At 44.0% G+C, this 20,228-nt stretch overlaps 1 protein-coding gene across 2 annotated transcripts in view; it reads right to left on the bottom strand.

The window, feature by feature from the left end:
• The window catches only part of TNPO3 (transportin 3), a 79,604-nt gene that overhangs the window by 45,023 nt on the left and 14,353 nt on the right, over positions 1 to 20,228 (bottom strand). For both annotated transcript variants that reach the window (XM_060776363.2, XM_060776364.2), the window contains exon 2: positions 2,284 to 2,484. In XM_060776363.2, coding sequence (XP_060632346.2) covers positions 2,284 to 2,484 — 201 coding nt within the window. The remainder of the gene's footprint in view (positions 1 to 2,283; positions 2,485 to 20,228) is intronic.

The following is a 20,228-nucleotide window of genomic DNA, read 5'->3' as shown; positions in this document are numbered from 1 at the left end:
AAATATATGCCTCCCATTGTTTGAAATACAATTTTAGTCCTTATATCGATTTATTTTATTTACAGCATTTATATCACACCCTTTTCACCCCAAAGGGGACTCAAGGCAGATCACAGAACACATACACAGCAAACATTCAATGCCTTTAAACTAACAGAACAGACAACAGATAGAGGTATTATGTCGGCATTTTTCCTGACTTTCGGCGTCCTGGAGGTTGTGCTTGATTCTGGCCACAGGGGGTGCTGTCTCTCCATCCTCTATGACAAAGAGCTTTGATCACAGACTTTCTCCTTTCTTTGATCCCTGGTATTTTCTGGTATTTCTTTTACGGGGCCGTAAAATACCTCCCCACTTAAGCAGTGACTAATTTATTTATTTATTTATTTATTTAGAACTTTTATATACCGGTCTTCTCACCTCCAACGAGGAACTCAGGCTGGTTTACAACAAGGGGGTCATACACAATAGTTTAAAAACATCACATCAATAATACACTAATATAAACACATTAAAGTACTATCATATAATTATATAAAGCCAAGTCGTTAGCATAAAAATCACTATTCATCCCCATCCGTCCGTGTGGTCAAAAGCCATTGCCTCACTCATCAAATGCCAGATTCCAAAGCCAGGTTTTCACCAACTTTCTAATGGTCAGGAGGGAAGGGGCAGTTCTAATCTCCAATGAGAGAGAGTTCCAGAGCCGAGGGGCCACCACCGAGAAGGCCCTGTCCCTCGTCCCCACCAATAATTTCTCTATTCACAGCTGTATTGAAAATGCTTAGGTGGACAGTGAGCTGGGCTGAAGGTCAGGTGCTCACCCTGACCCAGGCTTCGAACTGCCAACCTTTCGATTAGTAAGATGTATTGCTGCTAGTGATTAACTAACTGTGCTAAAGCCCAGCCTATAACCTTCTCATAGGAGAGAGCAGAGTGTTCCAGTGATTTCAATGTTAGGCACTGGCAAAATAGGGTTCAAATCACCACTCAGCTATGGAAGCACACTGTATGATCCTGGGTAGGTCATGCTCTCTCAGCCTCAGAGGAAAGCAAAGGCAAACCCCCTCTGAACAGATTCTGCCAAAAGAAAACCTTTAATATTGCCATAATTCTATTTTAAGGTTAATTCTATAATGTTTACATGAATTTTTTTTAATTCTGAATATGTTTTGATGGATTTTAACTGATTTTTAAATACCAATAATATTTAATTCTGCTTTAATGTTTGTATATTTGCAGATTTTAAACTGTATTGAAATGCTTTTAGTGTAAGCCACTTTGGGTCTCTTTGTGGAGAGAAAAAATGGGGTATACATAAACATAATATATACATTATATATAGTATAAATATATATTAATATAAATGTAAATGCAGTAAATAAATAAATAATAAACATAAAGAAATAAATGGTTGTAAACTGATGTTTGCACTGTTTCTAGTGTTGCAAGCTGCTTTGAGTCTTATTTAAGAGGAAGTGGGATGATGATGATGACGACGACAACAATAACAACAATCGTAATAGGGCCATGGGCGGCATATTCAAACCCTCCAAAATGCAAGAGATAAGGTTTAAAAAGCAGGGGGCACAGTGGCATTCTGCCAGAAACTCCACCCTACATCAAGCCTGATTTAATTAAAGAACCCTCAGGGGCCCTAGGGAAAAGAAAAGCAGTATGTACATATTTTGACCTGCTGGATCAGCTCAATTGTGCCCCAACTCCTCAACAACCGTCTCCAGAAATCCAAGTGAGAGGCTTCTTGGGTCTTTATGAACCTGCAAGGACTTTAAGATCATCTGGAGAGGCCCTGCTCTCGGTCCCGCCGTCATCACAAGTACAGTTGGTGGGAACGAGAGACAGGGCCTTCTCAGTGGTGCCCCCTCAGCTATGGAACACCCTTCCTAGGGAGATCAGATCGGCTTCCTCGCTCCTATCATTCCGGAAGAATCTTAAGACATGGCTAATTGAGTGGGCATTTGAAAATACGGAGTCATGGATATAATAACGGAATAACTATATGGCGGAACTGGACATTGTTTTAATGATTATCGATTGAAGTATGTTTCATTATAATGTTTGATTTTATTGTTGCTGATGTTTTTATATTGTATACTGTAATTGTGTCCTTGGTGGCATTGAATTCTTGCCTTGTAAATGGCCTCGAGTCGCTGGAAGGCTGAGAGGGGCGGTATAGAAATGTACTAAATAAAATAAAATAAAATAAATTTAGAAACTGTTCTGCCTCGCTTGCCCACACACCTGCCTTGGCTTGGTGTTTACCTGTGTGACAATGACGTGGGACATGTCTTTCAAGTTCTGGATGTGGGAGAGAAGGGAGTCCCGCAGGGAGACATGGGAGTCCGTGGGGAGCTCATAGAACGAGGTCTGGATTTTCATCTTCATGGTCTGGGCGGCGAAGTAGCACGACTCCACATCCTGTCGGATCTGCAGCAACTGGTCAGAGATCTCCCACGCGTGGACCTGCAGAGGGAAAGAGAGAGATGATGCTCAAAAACAGCAGGCTTCACGGGTGAGGGTTTTGTGAGTCACTTCAAGCTTCAGAGAGCTTGCATTATGGATCGGTTTTACAAGCGAGGTCTCCTCCTGAAATCAACCGAACCATTCAAAGAATGTGAGTTAATCAGAAATATGTGAACGTTTATCTTTTGTGGACCCCACAAGACGGTAAAAAAAGGCAAATCAATCCGAGAGCAAAACAGGCCTGAATGCTCATTCGAAGCTAAACTGAGAGTCTGTACTTTGGATGTACCCTCAATTCACTGGCATTAGGGATGCAAGACCCCTGTGAAAGACACCGCAAATAAAAAACACAACAAAAAGAAATCACTGGGTTGTTGTAGGGTTTTTTGGGCTATATGGCCATATTCTAGAGCAGTGTTTCTCAACCTGGGGGTCAGGATCCCTAAGGGGGTCACGAAAGGGTGTCAGAGGGGTCACCAAAGACCATTAGAAAACACAGCATTTTCTGATGGTCATGGGGATTCCATGTGGGAAGCTTGAGCCAATTAACTCGTTGGTGGAGTTCAGAATGTTCTTTGTTTGTAGTGAACTATAAATCCCAGCAACTACAACTCCCAAAAGTCAAGGTCTATTTTCCCCAGACTCCACCAATGTTCACATTTGCACATATTGAGTATTTGTGTCAAGTTTGGTCCAGATCCACCATTGCATGAGTCCACGGTGCTCTCTGGATATAGGTGAACTACAACTCCCAAACTCAAGGTCAATTCCCACCAAACCCTTCCAATGTTTTCTACTGGTCATGGGCAAATTAGGTTCAAATCCATTGCTGGTGGAGTTCAGAATGCTCTTTGATTATAGGTGAACTATAAATCCTAGCAACTACAACTCCCAAATTACAAAATCGATCCCCCCCCCAACCCCACTTGCATTTACTTATGGGTGCATTGGGTATTTGTGCCCAGTTTGGTCCAGTGAATGAAAATACATCTTGCATATCTGATATTTACATTATGATTTATAACAGTAGTAAAATGACTGCTATGAAGGAGCAACAAAAACAATGTTATGGTTGGGGGTCACCACAACATGAGGGACTGTATTAAGGCGTCACGGCATTAGGAAGGTTGAGAACCACTGTTAAGGGCTGAAAAATGCGGTATAGAAATAAAGCAAATAAATAAATTCTCTCCTAACGTTTCGCCTGCATCTATGGCAAGCATCCTCAGAGGTAGTGAGGATCCTTTTTATAAATAAATCATTTTTAATTCTAGATGCAGCCAATCTACATGTAAAAAAGGTTGCTTCCTCCCCATGAAGGGTGCTTCTACACTGTAGCACTAATGCAGTTTGATACCACTTTCAATGCCATTCCTCAAAGCTATGGAATCCTGGGGGTTGTAGTTGGATGAGGCACCAGCACTCCGCAGCAGAGGAAACTGCATCTCCTAGGATTCCAGAGCACTGCTCCAGGGCCACTAAAGTGGTGTCAAACTAGATTTATTCCACAGTATAGATGCACTTTCAGGAAGAGCACCAGCCTGCAATGAACCGCACCAGGACTATGCACTGCCGAAGAGCAGGAGAGATGCCCCAACTTGGCCCGGCAGGCACGGAGGCATCCCTGCAGCCTTCTTGCTGCAACAGGCCTTTCAAGGTGTGCCACCTGTAGAGGGGATGCCAAGGCTGCAGCTGGTGCTCTGCTTGGGTGCAAATGAGCGGCTTCCAAACAGGTTTGGCAATTTGCAAGGTGATTTTTTATTTTTTTTTAGAATCTTAGAGACACCAGCAGACATTCAGTTCATCCTCAACCAACCCCTCCCGACGGATGGCCATCTAGCGTCTGTTTCAAAACCTCCACCATACTACTAGGCAGCAAATCCTGCCTTCAAATAGTTCTTACTCTCAGGAAGATTTGGAGAAATCTCTTTTCCTGCAATTTGAATCCTTGGCTCCATTGTGTGCTGGTATCTGGAGCAAGAGAAATCAAGCTTCCCTCCTCCTCTCTTCAAGATGACCACCTTTCAAATATGTAAACATGGCTCATATCTCCCTTTCTCTCAGCCTTCTTTTCCCCAAACTAAACATTTGCAGTTTCCTAAGCTACTCCTTAGAGGTCTTGGTTTCCACCTCTTTGGCCATTTATTTATTTATTTATTTCGGACACTTATATCCCGTCCTATCTCAACCTCCGCAGAGGGACTCAGGGCGGCTGACAACAAAAGCATAAATATACATCTTAAGTAAAAACAGTATAAAAAACAGTATAAAACTTTATAAAAACATCATAGAACAATTGCCAGAATTAAATTGTCATCCTACACAGAGTCCCTTTGAGTCCATCAGAGTCCATTAAACCATAGCTCTACCATCACGTCGGTCTAGTCCGCAAAGGCCTGATCCCAAAGCCAGGATTTCACCTTTTTCCAGAAGGTCAGGAGGGAAGGAGAGGATCTCATTTCACTTGGGAGGGAATTCCATAGCTGAGGGGTCACCACAGAGAAGGCTATAAACTACTTTATTTACAGCTATATACATTAGAAGCTACTTAACACTAAGCACATCGTAAAACTTGCTTCCATCCCGTTCGATCGCAACATCGCGAACACAGTTATCAGTACAAGTCCACACCTCCTGCATTCCAGAGTGACGTCTGACGCACTACGCTGCGTCCATTTGCTCTATACACTTGACTTATGGCCTCTCTAGGAATGCTGTTCCCTCCATGGTTCGGTTAACTCTTTCCATACTTGGCACATTTTTAAACATACATACATATTTTGAAATCTACATTACAAATTACAAACAGCTCCAACAGTTGCCACCACCTGCGATTGCGATAGTGGGGGGACAGCGAGCAGGGCCTCCCCGGACGGTCTTAAGGTCCTAGGTAGTTCGTAGCGGGAACCCTTCCCTGGTGGCCCTTCCCTAAACACCTTCCATGTGATTCATCTCCTTCTTGAATGGCTTTGCCCGGAACTGGACACAGGGTTACTCTTCCAAGTCAGGCTTGACTAAAACAAAAGAGCGTGGGACTATGACTTCCCTTGATCTCAACACTAGACTCCAATGGATACAGCCTAGAATCACATTGGCCTTTTTTGCTGCTGCATCACACTCTTGACTCATATTCAGCTAGTGATCTAAGAAGATCCCTTTCATGTGGACCATTTCCAAGCCAGGTGACCCCCATCCTATGCCTGCAAATTTCACTTGTATTTCCAAAGTATAGTACCCTACATTTCTCCCAGTTGGAAGTTCATTTTGCCAGTTTTGGCCCAACTCTCTAACCTAAGATAACACTTATGTCCTCTCTGGAACAAGATTTGTATGGCACCTCTGCGAAGCAAGGAGACACTATTTTATTTTCCTTCCTCTTTACTTTCCTTCCTCTTTATTATTCTGTTTCATTTTCATGAGCTTTCCTCCCTCACTGGGCAACTCCATCTGATTTTTAATCTCTTCCGCAGAGACATTTCTGGAAATTGTGGTGCCTGAGGGGGAGGAGGGTGCTTCTTTTTTAAAAACCCCACAAAACATGGGGGAGGCAGGAGTGAAATGTATATATAATATTTATATTCTTATCAAGCCCAGTATTATTTGGCTGCTTTAGCAACATGAGATGACTCATCGGTAACTTAGCATGCAAAACTGTGCTGTTTAGCATATTTACAAAACCCACGGAGCAACTTTAGCGACATATATTTGCATGTGTTTTAAAGCTAACAGGCAGGGGCAATGTGGGGGTCTTCCAGGCGTTGTTAGGTTGGGTTGTTTGATTTATGCATTTTCCACAGGCTGGTGAGTTCTGTTTATCTGTTTGCCCTTTTTCTCTCTATTTTGCTGTTGACATAGCCACTGTAACAGATTATGCAGGCAGCTGCTGTTCACTTTGCCTTTTATCAGCAGGCAAATACAACTCAAGTGGGAAGAGCATAGTCCCAATTTCCCAGCTCAGCCTTTACTTATTGCATTGAGCTCACTTTGTATGAATTCCTCTCAATCCACCATCAAATATATATATTTTCTTCAACCTTCTTCCATCCCCTTCCTCGGGGTAATTCTCCCAAAAAACCCTACTTTTTAAGACTAATTTCCCATCAGAAATAAATAAAAAAAAATGGTAAAAGAACAAAGTAAGTACGTATCACTAAAAATCTTAACAATTCTTGCCAAGAACAGCCTATGATAGGGTTTGGTTGCTGTGAGTTTTCCAGACTGTATTGCCATGTTCCATTCTCTCCTGACATTTTGCCCACATCTATGGCAGGCATCCTCAGAGGTTTCCAACAGACCTCACAACGTATTGTCGAAGGCTTTCATGGCCGGAATCACTGGGTTGTTGTGGGTTTTTTTGGGCCATATGGCCATGTTCTAGAGGCATTCTCTCCTGACGTTTCGCCTGCATCTATGGCAAGCATCCTCAGAGGTTTTGAGACCTCACAAACTCTGAGGATGCTTGCCATAGATGCAGGCGAAACGTCAGGAGAGAATGCCTCTAGAACATGGGCATATAGCCCGAAAAAACTTACAACAATCCAGACCTCACAGCCTCTGAGGATGCTTGCCATAGATGCAGGCGAAACGTCAGGAGAAAATGCCTCTAGAACATGGCCATATAGCCCGAAAAAAACTTACAACACCCCAGACCTCACAACCTCCGAGGATGCCTGTCATAGATGTGGGTGAAATGTCAGGAGAGAATGCTTCCGAACATGGCCAGACAGCCTTGAAAACTCACAGCAATCCAGTGATTCTAGCCATGAAGGTCTTCGACAACATATGATAGAGTTACTATATGTCAAAATACTTTGAAGGCACACCGCAACAATGAAGTGTAGCATTTGGACAGTTTCAGAGATGAAATGAAGGACTACCTGCATGTCCAGGTACCAAGCTAATGGTTCGAATAGCAGCTTGAACCTTACTACTCACTGCAACTAACACAGACCCAATGTGTCAATGGTTGGGCAGTGGGTCACTATATGAGTACATCCTTCTGAATCAATGAATTCAGGCCATTGAACCCTTCAACTCCCAGAATTCCTAAGAGCTGTTGGATCATGAACCTAACCCCTCCTTCAGTCAGGATAACCACTATAAAGCTGGGATGTTCTTCATGGAGACCTGTTTAGCCCTCTCTTGCCTGCTCCGCTCTGAGGATGGGAAGGTTGAAAGCTTTACAGCCTACTAAATACTAATTACGTCCCTGGTGTGGATGCTGGAGCCATAACTGAAACCAGATCCCGCAGGCACGCGCCCCTCAGAAGATTAAGAGCCGTATAAATATACAGAGGTGTGAAAGGACCTCAAGTCCTGGGACGAGAAAGGAATTTCATCCTCTTGGGTTGGACATGTTTTGTGTTCAAACAAATTAGTTCTTTAGGCAAATGCATAAATCCAGAGTCTGGGGCAGGGTGGGAGACTTGGTTTGGGAGCAAAAGGCCACCACACACTCAGGAGAAGCCTCTGTGATCCCAGGGCCACGCTTGCAAGCAAATACAGGAAACCACGGAAATAAAAGTTCTGGTCTGCCAAGCCAAAGGAGGGTCATGTTTCCCTATAAATGGAAACAGGATCCGTCAAGGAGGTCAGGGGCCTTGCCAGCCCTCTGGCTTGGCTCCCCTGGACCAGGAGACGGCTTTTGCAAAGAAACAGGGTCTACCATCCAGATAGAGGGAATTCGCTGTTCCACTCCCTTCTAATTTAGTCAAATACGACCTGGAGTAAGAGCCCCGTGTCCAATTTTGGGCAAAACAATTCAAAGAAGATATTGACAAGCTGGAAGGTGTCCTAAGGAGGGTGACAAAAATGGCCAAAGGTCTGAAAGGCATGAATCCCTGTTCAAAATCCCTCTGAGGATTTTGTTTAGCTTTAAGAAAGGAAGGTTGAGAGAAGGGGACATGACAGCCATGTTTAATATTTTGAATGATGTCCCATTGAGGAGAAGAGGGCAAGATTGTTTTTGGCTGCTCTGGAGGCCAGGACACAACGGAGCAATGAGCTCAAATAGCAAGAAAAGAGATTCCACCAAAATATTAGGAAGAACATCCTGACAGCAAGACCTCTCCAACCATGGAAGGCGCTGCCATTAGTAAGAACATAGAAAGAATTAGGAAGACGTCTCCAACCATGGAAGGTGCTGCCTGGGAGTCCAGCGGAGTCTCCTTCTCTGGTTTTTAACCAGAGGCTGGATGGCATCTGTCCTGAGGGCTTTGACTGTGTGCTCCTGCATGGGAGAATGGGGTTGGGCTGTGATGTCCCTTGGGATGGTCTCTTCCAACTCTAGGATTCCTCATGCACCCGAGCTTCAAACACAGCAAAAGACATGTCCAAAGGGCCTGTACATCTCCCATGTTTAAGGAGGCTCTGTGTCCTCAAGCCATCTCTGACTTATGCCAACCCAAGAGCCTTGACCACTAACAGCCCTACTCAGGTCTTGCAAACTCAGGCCTTCCTTGATGGGCTTAACCCATCTGTAATGCAGCCAGGAAATCAGGAGACGCTTACTTCTTGGGAGGACAGCAATGTCCAATCTCGATAAAATAGTGAAGAGTAGAGACATCATCCTGGCAACAAAGATCTGCATAGTTAAAGCAATGGTATTCCCCGTAGTCACCTACGGATGTGAGAGCTGGACCTTAGGGAAGGCTGAGCGAAAGAAGAGAGATGCTTTTGAACTGTGGTGTTGGAGGAAAGTTCTGAGAGTGCCTTGGACCGCCAGAAGATCCAACCAGTCCATACTTCAGGAAATAAAGCCCGACTGCTTATGGGAGGGAAGGATATTAGAGGCCAAGATGAAGTATTTTGGTCGCATAATGAGAAGAAGGAAAGCTTAGAGAAGAGAATGATGTTGGGAAGGAAAGGGAAGGCAAAAGGAAGAGGGGGCGACCAAGGGCAAGATGGATGGATGGCATCCTTGAAGTGACTGGATTGACCTTGAAGGAGCTGGGGGTGGTGACGACCGACAGGGAACTCTGGCGTGGGCTCTTCCATGAGGTCACAAAGAGTCGGAAACAACTGAACGAATGAACAACAACAATGCTATCTTGCTATTTTTCTATTGTTTTCTACGTGAATGAGCGTCGTTGTCCTTTCTGGTGAGCCCTGTCCTCCCATGATACCCCCAAAGGACAAAATGGTATGGTCTACGCTTTATAACTTGGGCTTAACTTGATCTCAAAGCCAGGGAATCCATGAGACCTACAGAACTCTATTCCAGCACCACCTTTCACGTCTGTAGGTTTTCTTCTTGTCAGTTCTCCCCACTGTTCATCTTTCACATGAATAACCACATGAATTTTGTAGGATTTTCTTACACCAGGAACGCTTCCACCAGTGGTTCTCAACCTGTGGGTCTCCAGATGTTTTGGCCTTCAACTCCCAGAAATCCTAACAGCTGGTAAACTGGCTGGGATTTCTGGGAGTTGTAGGCCAAAACACCTGGGGACCCACAGGTTGAGAACCACTGCCTTACACAGAAACCAAAAATATTGTATGGATGGACCTAAATTTTGATCCTTGTGGTTTTGATACTATCAAGGCAGGGACTAATTCCTTTTGTAAAGCATCGTATTTGCAGATCAAGACATTTGTGACACCTGGAAGATCAAGCCAAGCAAGAGATGAAGCAAGTGGGACATTCAAATGAAAAAGTGTAAAAGGAACAGAAATTCATAATTTACAGATGGAAAAAGTTGTTAAATGATAATTACACAACCAACAATGGGGGGGGGGGGGTGTCAGAGAATGCAGACCTCTATATACATAGTGAGGAAAACGCTTTGTTCTAACACAAATCCTAAATATTAAAAAACTCTATAGTTTAACCGATAGATTGAATTTATATCCCACCTTCTGTCACAAATTGGGATCTCAAGTGACATGAATTCTCCTGTTCAGCTGTTGCTAGACTTAACATTGAACAAAGGACCTTTCAGTTCCATACACATGAAAATTTGCTTAATTTATGCTAGGCAGTCCTTGCTACCTCTCAAAAACTGTTCCTCAGCCACAACATCAGCCGTCTCCTACCTTTTGCATTTCTGCTCCTTTCTTTCTACTTCACCCCGATGCATTGTCTGCCAATGGAGGCGACACACTGTGCATCTCATAATGAGGGCTCTGAAAGCTTTTAACAAATACGGGATAACTTTTTTTTAAAAAAGAGGTTTTCCTGAAGAAAAGGGAAATGAGACTCTAAGGCAGGGGTCCTCAATTTTTTTAAACAGAGGGCCCGGTCACAGTCCCTCAAACTGTTGGAGGGCCGGATTATAATTTGAAAAAAAAACATGAATGAATTCCTATGAACACTGCACATATCTTATTTGTAGTGCAAAAAAACACTTAAAAACAATACAATAATTAAAATGAAGAACAATTTCAACAAATATAAAATTATTAGTATTTCAATGGGAGGTGTGGGTCTACTTTTGGCTGATCGTCATCATCATCATCATCATCATCATCATCTTTAATTACTTATTAATCGCCCTCCATCCGAGATGCTCTAGGCGATTTACAAGCTAAATTGTAAAAGATAAAATACATACATACAGAAATTAATGATTAATATAAATCAAATGCTCTAGTGAAAAGCGAGGTCTTAAGTACTAGAGTAAAAGGCCCTAAGTCACGCATGGCTCTCATATAGGGTGGCAAGGAATTCCATAAGGCAGGGGCAGAAATAGAAAAAGCTCTGCGCCTGGTCCTTTCCAAGTGCACTTCTCTAGGACCCGGTATAGAGAGTAAGTCACGTTGGACTGGTCGTTGCGACCGCCAATGATGGGAGAAGGAGAGATGGTCCCTAAGGTACGATGGACCCTGGTCATAAAGAATTTTAAAGGTCAGAACTAGTATCTTATACAGACCACGGTAATCAGTTGGAAGCCAATGCAAGTGCTGTAGCACTGGTGTTATATGGTATTTCATGGGCGTTCTTATGAGTAACCTGGCTGCTGCATTCTGAACAATATGGAGCTTTCGGGTCGTAGACATCGGAAGGGCAACATACAAGGCATTGCAATAGTCTAGCCTAGATGTGACAGTGGCATGGATGACCGTTGCCAGAGCCTCATCAGATAGGTAGGGTGCCATTTGCCTTGCTTGTTGTAGACGGAAAAAGGCCTGTTTGCTGGCAGCAGCGACCTGAGCTTCCATTGTCAGCTGCGAATCCAAAACAACACCTAAGCTCTTAACAGTGGACGATTGAGATAGGGCGGCACCATCGAAGGTGGGTAGCGGATGAGTCAGACCTGTCGGGCAGCCATGCCAGAGAATCTCAGTCTTTGTCGGGTTCACCTTCAGTCTGCTAGCACGTAGCCAGTTCAACAAAGCCTCCAGACATTAGGTGAAGATGTTTGGTATTGACGTTGCTCCAGGCTCCAAGCGCAGAAGGAGTTGGGTGTCGGCCGCATATTGGTAGCAGTTTAGGCCGAAACTCCGGACCAAACTAGCAAGGGGTCTAACATAGATGTTGAAGAGAAGAGAGGAGATAATTGCACCTTGGGGGACCACACATAGAAGGGGGGATCTATCGGAGACTTGATCCATGTACTCCACGCGCTGACTCGTTTCGAAGAAATGAGCCGAACCAATTAAGGGCCTGACCACGAACTCCAGACATGGCAAGACAGTGAATCATGAGATCTGATGAGATAGGATATCTTATCCTATTTGATGATATTGTTGTTATTGTTGTGTGCTTTCAAGTCGTTTCAGACTTAAGTTGACCCTGAGCGAGGGCCGGGTAAATGACCTTAGAGGGCCGTATCTGGCCCCCGGGTCTTAGTTTGAGGACCCCTGCTCTAAGGATTGCATGACTGCAGAATGATAGGAGCATAGCTGCCATGGCTCCATGCCATATAACTCTGGGATTTGTAATTTGTAGTGGCACCAGGTCTCTTTCCAACAGAGAAGGCTAAATGTCACACAAAGCTAGAAGCCCCAGAATCCTACTCAGATGACCCATAGCAGTGAAAAATGGTGTCAAGGGGCTATAATTCTGCAATGTGGATACATCTTCGCTTACAGTCATGGGCAGGCATCTCTCTCCATATTATAGACTAGCTGTCCCCTGCCACGTGTTGCTGTGGCCCAGTCTGTTGATCCGGGAAATAAAGTAATGAGAAAGTGTTGGTTTCTAATATATATAATTTCTTTATGCTTGTGGGTAAACAGTATTTCTTTCTGTTTCTTTGTCAGTGTTGATGTGGAGAGTGTCTGGTTTGCCTACTCTGGAAAATGCAACATAGAATTATCCTTCTTTAGGGGTCCCTTTCAAATCTATGATACTATATCTGTGTGTGTGTGAATCATATCTATCTATCTATATCTGTGGCTGGATGGCTCTTTGTCAGGTGGACTTTACAGTTTCTTGCCCTGATGAAGGGAGATGGACTGGGTGGCCTTAAATATTTTCTGTTGGTCATGGGGATTCTGTGTAGGAAGTTTGCCCCGATTCTGTCGTTCGTGGGTTCAGAATGCTCTTTGATTGTAGGAGAACTGTGAATCCCAGTGACTACAACTCCCAAATGTCAAGGTTTATTTCCCCCAAACTCCATCTGTGTTCATATTTGGGCGTATTGAGTGCTTGTGCCAAGTTTGATTCAGATCCATCATTGTTTGAGTCCACAGTGCTCTCTGGATGTAGGTGAACTACAACTCCCACACTCAAGGTCAATACCCACCAAACCCTTCCAGTATTTTCTGTTGGTCATGGGAGTTCTGTGTGCCAAGTTTGGTTCAATTCCATCGTTGATGGAGCTCAGAATGCTATTTGATTGTAGGTGAACTATAAATCCCAGAAAGTACAAGTTCCAAATGACAAAATCAATTTTTTTTAGTGAAGGACATACATTGGGTTGTTAGGTGTCTTGTGTCCAAATTTGGTGCCAATTCGTCCAGTGGTTTTTGAGTTCTGTTAATACCACAAACAAACATTACATTTTTATTTATATAGATAGATAAGGAAGATACTTCCTTATCTATAATATGGAAATAATGAGTCTCTCTCACACACATGTACAGGAGTACTGTGGAGATAAGAATGACTCGGCAACTAGAGCTTAGAAGAGTTACTTATTTGGAGAACAGTTCCCAGAAACTCTCAGCCAGCACCATCACGGGCCAAGCTGGATGGAGCTAAAAATCTGGAAGATACCCCAAGGTTCCAATGAGGAAATGCTCTCAGCTAATACACAACACAATTGTACCCCATAGGTAGTGAGTTAGAGATGGAAACCCATGCAGAACCATGGTGATCTTTTCTAGGTGGCACTCATCACTGAAAGACCTGTTTCTCAACTATTTCATCTTGGCCTTTCAAACTTAGCATCTCCCATGTCCTCGAATGCTTGCCACAGCATTTTGTAAACATAAGTTCCATGGCTGAGCGTGTTACGGGACAAAAGAGGGATCAAGGAGCTCTTTGCTGAGCGGACGTGCCACGGAATCGAATGAAACGCGGAACAAAGCAAAGGATCCATTTTGTATGGTCAGCACTTTGTGGAGAAAAAACACAATTCACCCATTGCTGTTGCTCAACGTTGGCCCTGTTCCCCCCCGAAACAGGAGAACAAAGTTGATCTTCTACATTCATAGCTAAGTCCTCATCTACACTGACAGTTTAATGCAGTTCAAAGCAAGCTTCAAACTACTGCAGCCAGACAACAAATGCTCACAAAAGCTCAAGAAAAGAAAGCCCTGAGTAGGCAGGAAATCTCTGACTAGAAGAGTTCCTCCTCTTTGCAGAACAGGCAAACACAGAGCTCCTTAGGTAGGCCTGACTCCATCACAGGGCCCTGATAAGAACTGCAAACTAAACTGGCAGTGTGTTATCAGGCCTGAGAACAGCCTCCAGCCAAGGCACGTAAACCGTATCCTGAGGCTGTGAGTCACTGCTGAAGCTCCTCAAAATGTAAGGCTGCCTTCATAGAACCATAGAGTTGGAAGAGACCTCATGGGCCATCATCCAGTCCAACTCCATTCTGCCAAGAAGCAGGAATATTGCATTCAAATCACCCCTGACAGATGGCCATCCAGCCTCTGTTTAAAAGCTTCCAAAGAAGGAGCCTCCACCACACTCTGGGGCAGAGAGTTCCACTGCTGAACGGCTCTCACAGTCAGGAAGTTCTTCCTAATGTTCAGATGGAATCTCCTCTCTTGTAGTTTGAAGCCATTGTTCCATTGCGTCCTAGTCTCCAAGGAAGCGGAAAACAAGCTTGATCCCTCCTCCTCCCTGTGGCTTCCTCTCACATATTTATACATGGCTATCATATCTCCTCTCAGCCTTCTCTTCTTCAGGCTAAACATGCCCAGCTCCTTAAGCTGCTCCTCATAGGGCTTGTTCTCCAGACCCTTGATCATTTTAGTCGCCCTCCTCTGGACACATTCCAGCTTGTCAATATCTCTCTTGAATTGTGCTGCCCAGAATTGGACACAATATTCCAGGTGTGGTCTAACCAAAGTGGAATAGAGCATGGGGAGCATGACTTCCCTAGATCTAGACACTATGCTCCTCTTGATGCAGGCCAAAATCCCATTGGCTTTCTTTGCCACCACATCACATTCCTGGCTCATGTTTAACTTCCTCCCCACGAGGACTCCAAGATCTTTTTCACACGTCCTGCTCTCGAGCCAGGCATTGTCCCCCATTCTGTATCTTTGCATTTCGTTTTTCCTGCCAAAGTCGAGTATTTTGCATTTGTCCCTGTTGAACTTCATTTTGTTCGTTTTGGCCCATCATCTCTCTAATCAAGATCATTTTGAATCCTGCTCCTGTCCTCTGGAGTATTGGCTCTCCCTCCCAATTTGGTGTCGTCTGCAAACTCGATGACCCTGCCTTCTAGCCCTTCATCTAAGTCATTAATAAAGATGATGAACAGGACCGGGCCCAGGGGGGAACCCTCTTGGTGGCACTCCACTCGTCACTTCTTTCCAGGATGAAGAGGAAGCAAGAGTGATAGAGCTGCAAAGCTTCCAGCAATGGAAAAGAAAACCTTGCGGTGCATCTCTGCTGTAGAATAAACCCACTTTAACTGCTTTGGTTCAATGCTAGCTATGGAGTCCTGGGGACTGTCGTTTTACAAGGCCTTGAGTCTTTCCTGCCAACACTACAAATCCCAGGATTACATAGCATTGGGCTATGACAATTAAATTACAGATGACATCCCTCAAATAGGAGCTCCAGAGGCTCCTGAAACAGATTCCTCTTTTGCTTTGGCTTAGCACTAAGATTACCCTATTACACAAATCTAATGTGCACCTTAAATTTGGCAAGGTGATATAGTCAAAAATGTGAGTATCAGATTCAAGTAAATAGAGTATATAAAACAGCAAAATCAAGGATTCCTTTTTGGATGTCTTTTACATTATGGTCAAGCTGTGGATGTTTGAATCTGTGGATATTAAGCGCCAACTAGAAACAATATCATACGAAAGCTGACTGGCACAACCTGGGGATCACAACCAGACACAGGGAAGACATCTGCCCTTGCGCTATGCTACTCGGCTGCTGAGTATGCATGCCCAGTGTGGAACACATCTCACCACGCTAAAACAGTGGAGACTCTTAATGAGACATGCCGCATTATCACGGGGTGTCTGCGCCCTACACCACTGGAGAAATTACACTGTCTAGCCGGTATCGCACCACCTGACATCCGCCGGGAAGTAGCGGCCAATAGTGAAAGGACCAAGGCAGTGACATCTCCAGCTCATCCCTTGTTCGGGTATCAGCCAGCACGTCAATGACTTAAATCAAGAAATAGTTTTCTAAGATCTACAGAGACACTCGCTGGAACACCTCAGCAAGCGAGAGTCCAAAAGTGGCAGGCTCAAACTCAGAACCTCAATCAATGACTGAGACCAAATGAGAGACTCCTCCCTGGGCACACAGAAAACTGGGCGACTTGGAAGGCGCTGAACAGACTGCGCTCTGGCACCATGTGATGCAGAGCCAACCTTAAGAAATGGGGCCACAAAGTGGAATCCATGACATTCGAGTGTGGAGAAGAGCACACCACTGACCACCTGCTGCAATGCAACTTGAGCCCTGCCACATGCACAAGGGAGGACCTTCTTGCGGCAACACCAGAGGCACTCCAAGTGGCCTGATACTGGTCAAAGGACATTTAATCAACTACCAAGCTTGCAAACTCTGTGTTTTGTCTGTTTGTTTGTTTGTTAAAAATGTAATACAAATGTCTGGTTGCTGATGACACGATAAATAAAATAAAATAAGCGCCAATTATATCTTGAAATCACTCTCTTGGCCAAGAATAGAGGCTGGAGGCTTGTTCATAAAACAAAAGCAAAGAGCCTTCAACGCCCAGAGGACAAACTGGTACGACAGATATAAAGTTAGTGATTGGAAGCATTGGGACTTGTTTTCTAGGTAACCAACTCCAACTAGGTGGTCTTTTTAACCATGGGCTTCCATCACACCACTGGGCAGGGAGCCTGAGCAGAGGGTCTCAGGTTGGAAGAAGACAGCCAAAGAGAAGAGGCAAAAGGTGAATGGAGAAAGCGGCTCAGAAAAGCTGGAGAAAGCTGAAGAAAGGCCAGGGCTATCAAATGGTGACACTTGAGGAGGGCCCTGGCCTGGATGAGATGCAGCGCCGCTTCACACTGCAGTCTCATCTCTTGCCAAGTCGCCTTCCTCCTCAGACATAAATCAGAAAGGTCCTGCTCCAAAGAGCATATTTCAAACCTGCCCAATTCAAGGCTTGGGGGAGGAAAATGCAGATTCCAAAGACATAAGGCCTGTTCCACCTTCTTCACAAACCGGTAACTTGGAAGGCAGGAATGCTACTAGTCCTGCTTATCTCTGGCCTCCGAAGATCTAGAGAAAGGAGACAATTGGTCTCCAAATGAGATTAACTATTTATCTCGGGCAAACTTTGATCCTCCACGTGTTTGGGATTTCAACTCCTACAATTCCTAACAGCCAGTAGGCTATTAGGAATTGTGGGAGTTGGAGTCCAAAACACCTGGAGAAGGGCCAAAGTTTGCCCATGCCTGACCTAGACATTTCTAGAGAGAATACCAATGTGTAGTTATGGATAATAATAATAATACCAGTGCAGGTGGTCCCAGTGGTCATTGGCACACTGGGTGCCATGCCAAAAGATCTCTTGGAAACAATAAACATCGACAAAATCACAATCTGTCAATTGCAAAAAGCCACCTTACTCGGATCTGCATACATCATTTGAAAATACATCACATAGTCCTAGACGCTTGGGAAGTGTTAGACGTGATTTTGTGATACAAAATCCAGCATATAGATCTCGTTTGCTGTGACATACTGTACTTTTGTGTAAATAATAAAAATAATAAAAAAATCTTTACTTATCATAGAATCAAAGAGTTGGAAGAGACCTCCTGGGCCATCCAGTCCACCCCCATTCTGCCAAGAAGCAGGGATATTGCATTCAAAGCACCCCTGACAGATGGCCATCCAGCCCCTGTTTAAAGGCTTCCAAAGAAGGAGCCTCCACCACACTCTGGGGCAGAGAGTTCCACTGCTGAACAGTTCTCACAGTCAGGAAGTTCTTCCTCATGTTCAGATGGAATCTCCTCCTTATATCTCACTTTTCTCCCAAAATGGGACCCAAACCAACACTTCTTCCATTGTCAATCTCAGTCTGTAAGGTAGTCCCCTCTAGTCCTTACTCCCCACCATCTATACTCCCTTTCTAGCCCAGAAAAGCATTAAACCAGAACAGTTGGTGGCAGGCCAAAGAGAGATTGCTCCATCCATAGAAAGAATTTCAGGGATTCAATCTATAAAAGTGAGGTCAACTCCTAGTTCCAAGTAAAGCATGGTCAGTGAAACAGGGAGGGTTTATGCAAGTGTAATCAATTCAATGTCTTGTCGAAGGCTTTCATGGCCAGAATCACTGGGTTGTTGTAGGTTTTTTTGGGCTGTATGGCCATGGTCTAGAGGCATTCTCTCCTGACGTTTCGCCTGCATCTATGGCAAGCATCCTCAAAAGTAGTGAGGTCTGTTGGAACTAGGAAAATGGGTTTATATATCTGTGGAAAGACCAGGGTGAGACAAAGGACTCTTGTCTGCTGGAGCTAGGTGTGAATGTTTCAACTGACCACCTTGATTGGCATATAATGGCCCGACAGTGCCTAGAGCAACAACCAAAGGTTTGCTCTAGGCACTGTCAGGCCATTATATGCTAATAGTCCGCTGTAGTCTGGAATCGAGTATGGATATGCTGTTGTGTTTTTTATTTGCCGGGGGGTGTTGTTTTTGCGCATGCACTATAGCATTTCTTAGCTTTTTTGGCTTTTTAAGTCCCTTCCATTGTGTTTTTTTGTGTTTTTATGAGTTTTTGTGTTTTTATGATGGTCACTTGTTGGCCTGAGAGGTGCCTTGTGTCTAAATTTGGTGTCAATTCGCCCAGTGGAGTTTGAGTTATGTTAATCCCACAAACGAACATTTTTATTTATACAGATCACCAGTCATTTTAAACATATTTTAGGGCTTTTTTTTACAGTTGATTTGTTATTTCTTATATTTTATATTTCTCATGCATACTTAAGGAGCGCATGTTCAGTATGCTCACAAGAATCATAAACAGGAAGAGACTTGTCTTACACAATTCTGACGCTCTAAGACAGGAAGTATTCACCCAAAGTATTGGCCAGACTTCAACTCAGGTGTGACTGAGCCAGACCCATTTTTCAACAATTGATAGGCTTGGCTTTGACTGCAAGGAATGTACTCCTTCTCTCAAAATTCACAGAATACTCCACCTTTTTACTCCACCCAGGCTCCCTAAAGACTTTCCAGCATTGAACAGGCAAGAGAGGGATCAGGTACTGAAAGCCACACAGCTTACCAGTTGCATTCAAGCCACAGGACTGAGGATCAATGATGGATCAATCAGTTCTGAAAGCAAACCCTCAAACAGCTCGACAGAAACTGAGTTGTTGTGAGTTTTCCAAGTTGTACGGCCACATTCACTGGACCAAATTGGGCACAAATACCCAATACACCCAAATGTGAACGGTAGTGGGGTTGGTGGAGGACTGATTTTGTAATTTGGGAGTTGTAGTTGCTGGGATTTATAGTTCACTTTTAATCAAAGAGCATTCTGAACTCCACCAGCGATGGATTTGAACCAAACTTGGCTCCCATGACCAACAGAAAACACTGGAAGGGTTTGATGGGCATTGACCTTGAGTTTGGGAGTCGTAGTTCACCTATATCCAGAGAGCACCGTGGACTCATGCAATGGTGGATCTGGACCAAACTTGGCACACATACTCAATATGCCCAAATGTAAACACTGGTGGAGTCTGGGGAAAATAGAATCTTGACATTTGGGAGTTGTAGTTGCTGGGATTTATAGTTCATTACAATCAAAGAACATTCTGAACTCCACCAACGATAGAATTGGCTCAAACTTCCCACATGGAATCCCCATGACCATCAGAAAATACTGTGTTTTCTGATGGTCTTTGGTGACCCCTCTGACACCCCCTCGCGGCCCCCAGGTTGAGAAACACTGGGTTAGTGTGTCTGTTTCATATTTAGTATTTTAAGATGTGATAGTTTTTGTGTTGTGTATTATGAAAATGTTTCTATGGATTTACACTGAATTATTTCTATAATTGTGTGTTCTTAGTTCTGTACATTAATGTAGGTGCGTCTTAGGTTAGAGTGTCTGTTTCATATTTAGTATTTTAAGATATAATAGTTTTAGTGTTGCCTATTATGAAAAAGT

Source organism: Anolis sagrei, chromosome 5 (assembly GCF_037176765.1).
Source record: "Anolis sagrei isolate rAnoSag1 chromosome 5, rAnoSag1.mat, whole genome shotgun sequence".
Classification (NCBI taxonomy): domain Eukaryota; kingdom Metazoa; phylum Chordata; class Lepidosauria; order Squamata; family Dactyloidae; genus Anolis; species Anolis sagrei.
The sequence above is the reverse complement of the archived record's forward strand: the minus strand, read 5'-3'. Positions and strand labels throughout refer to the sequence as shown.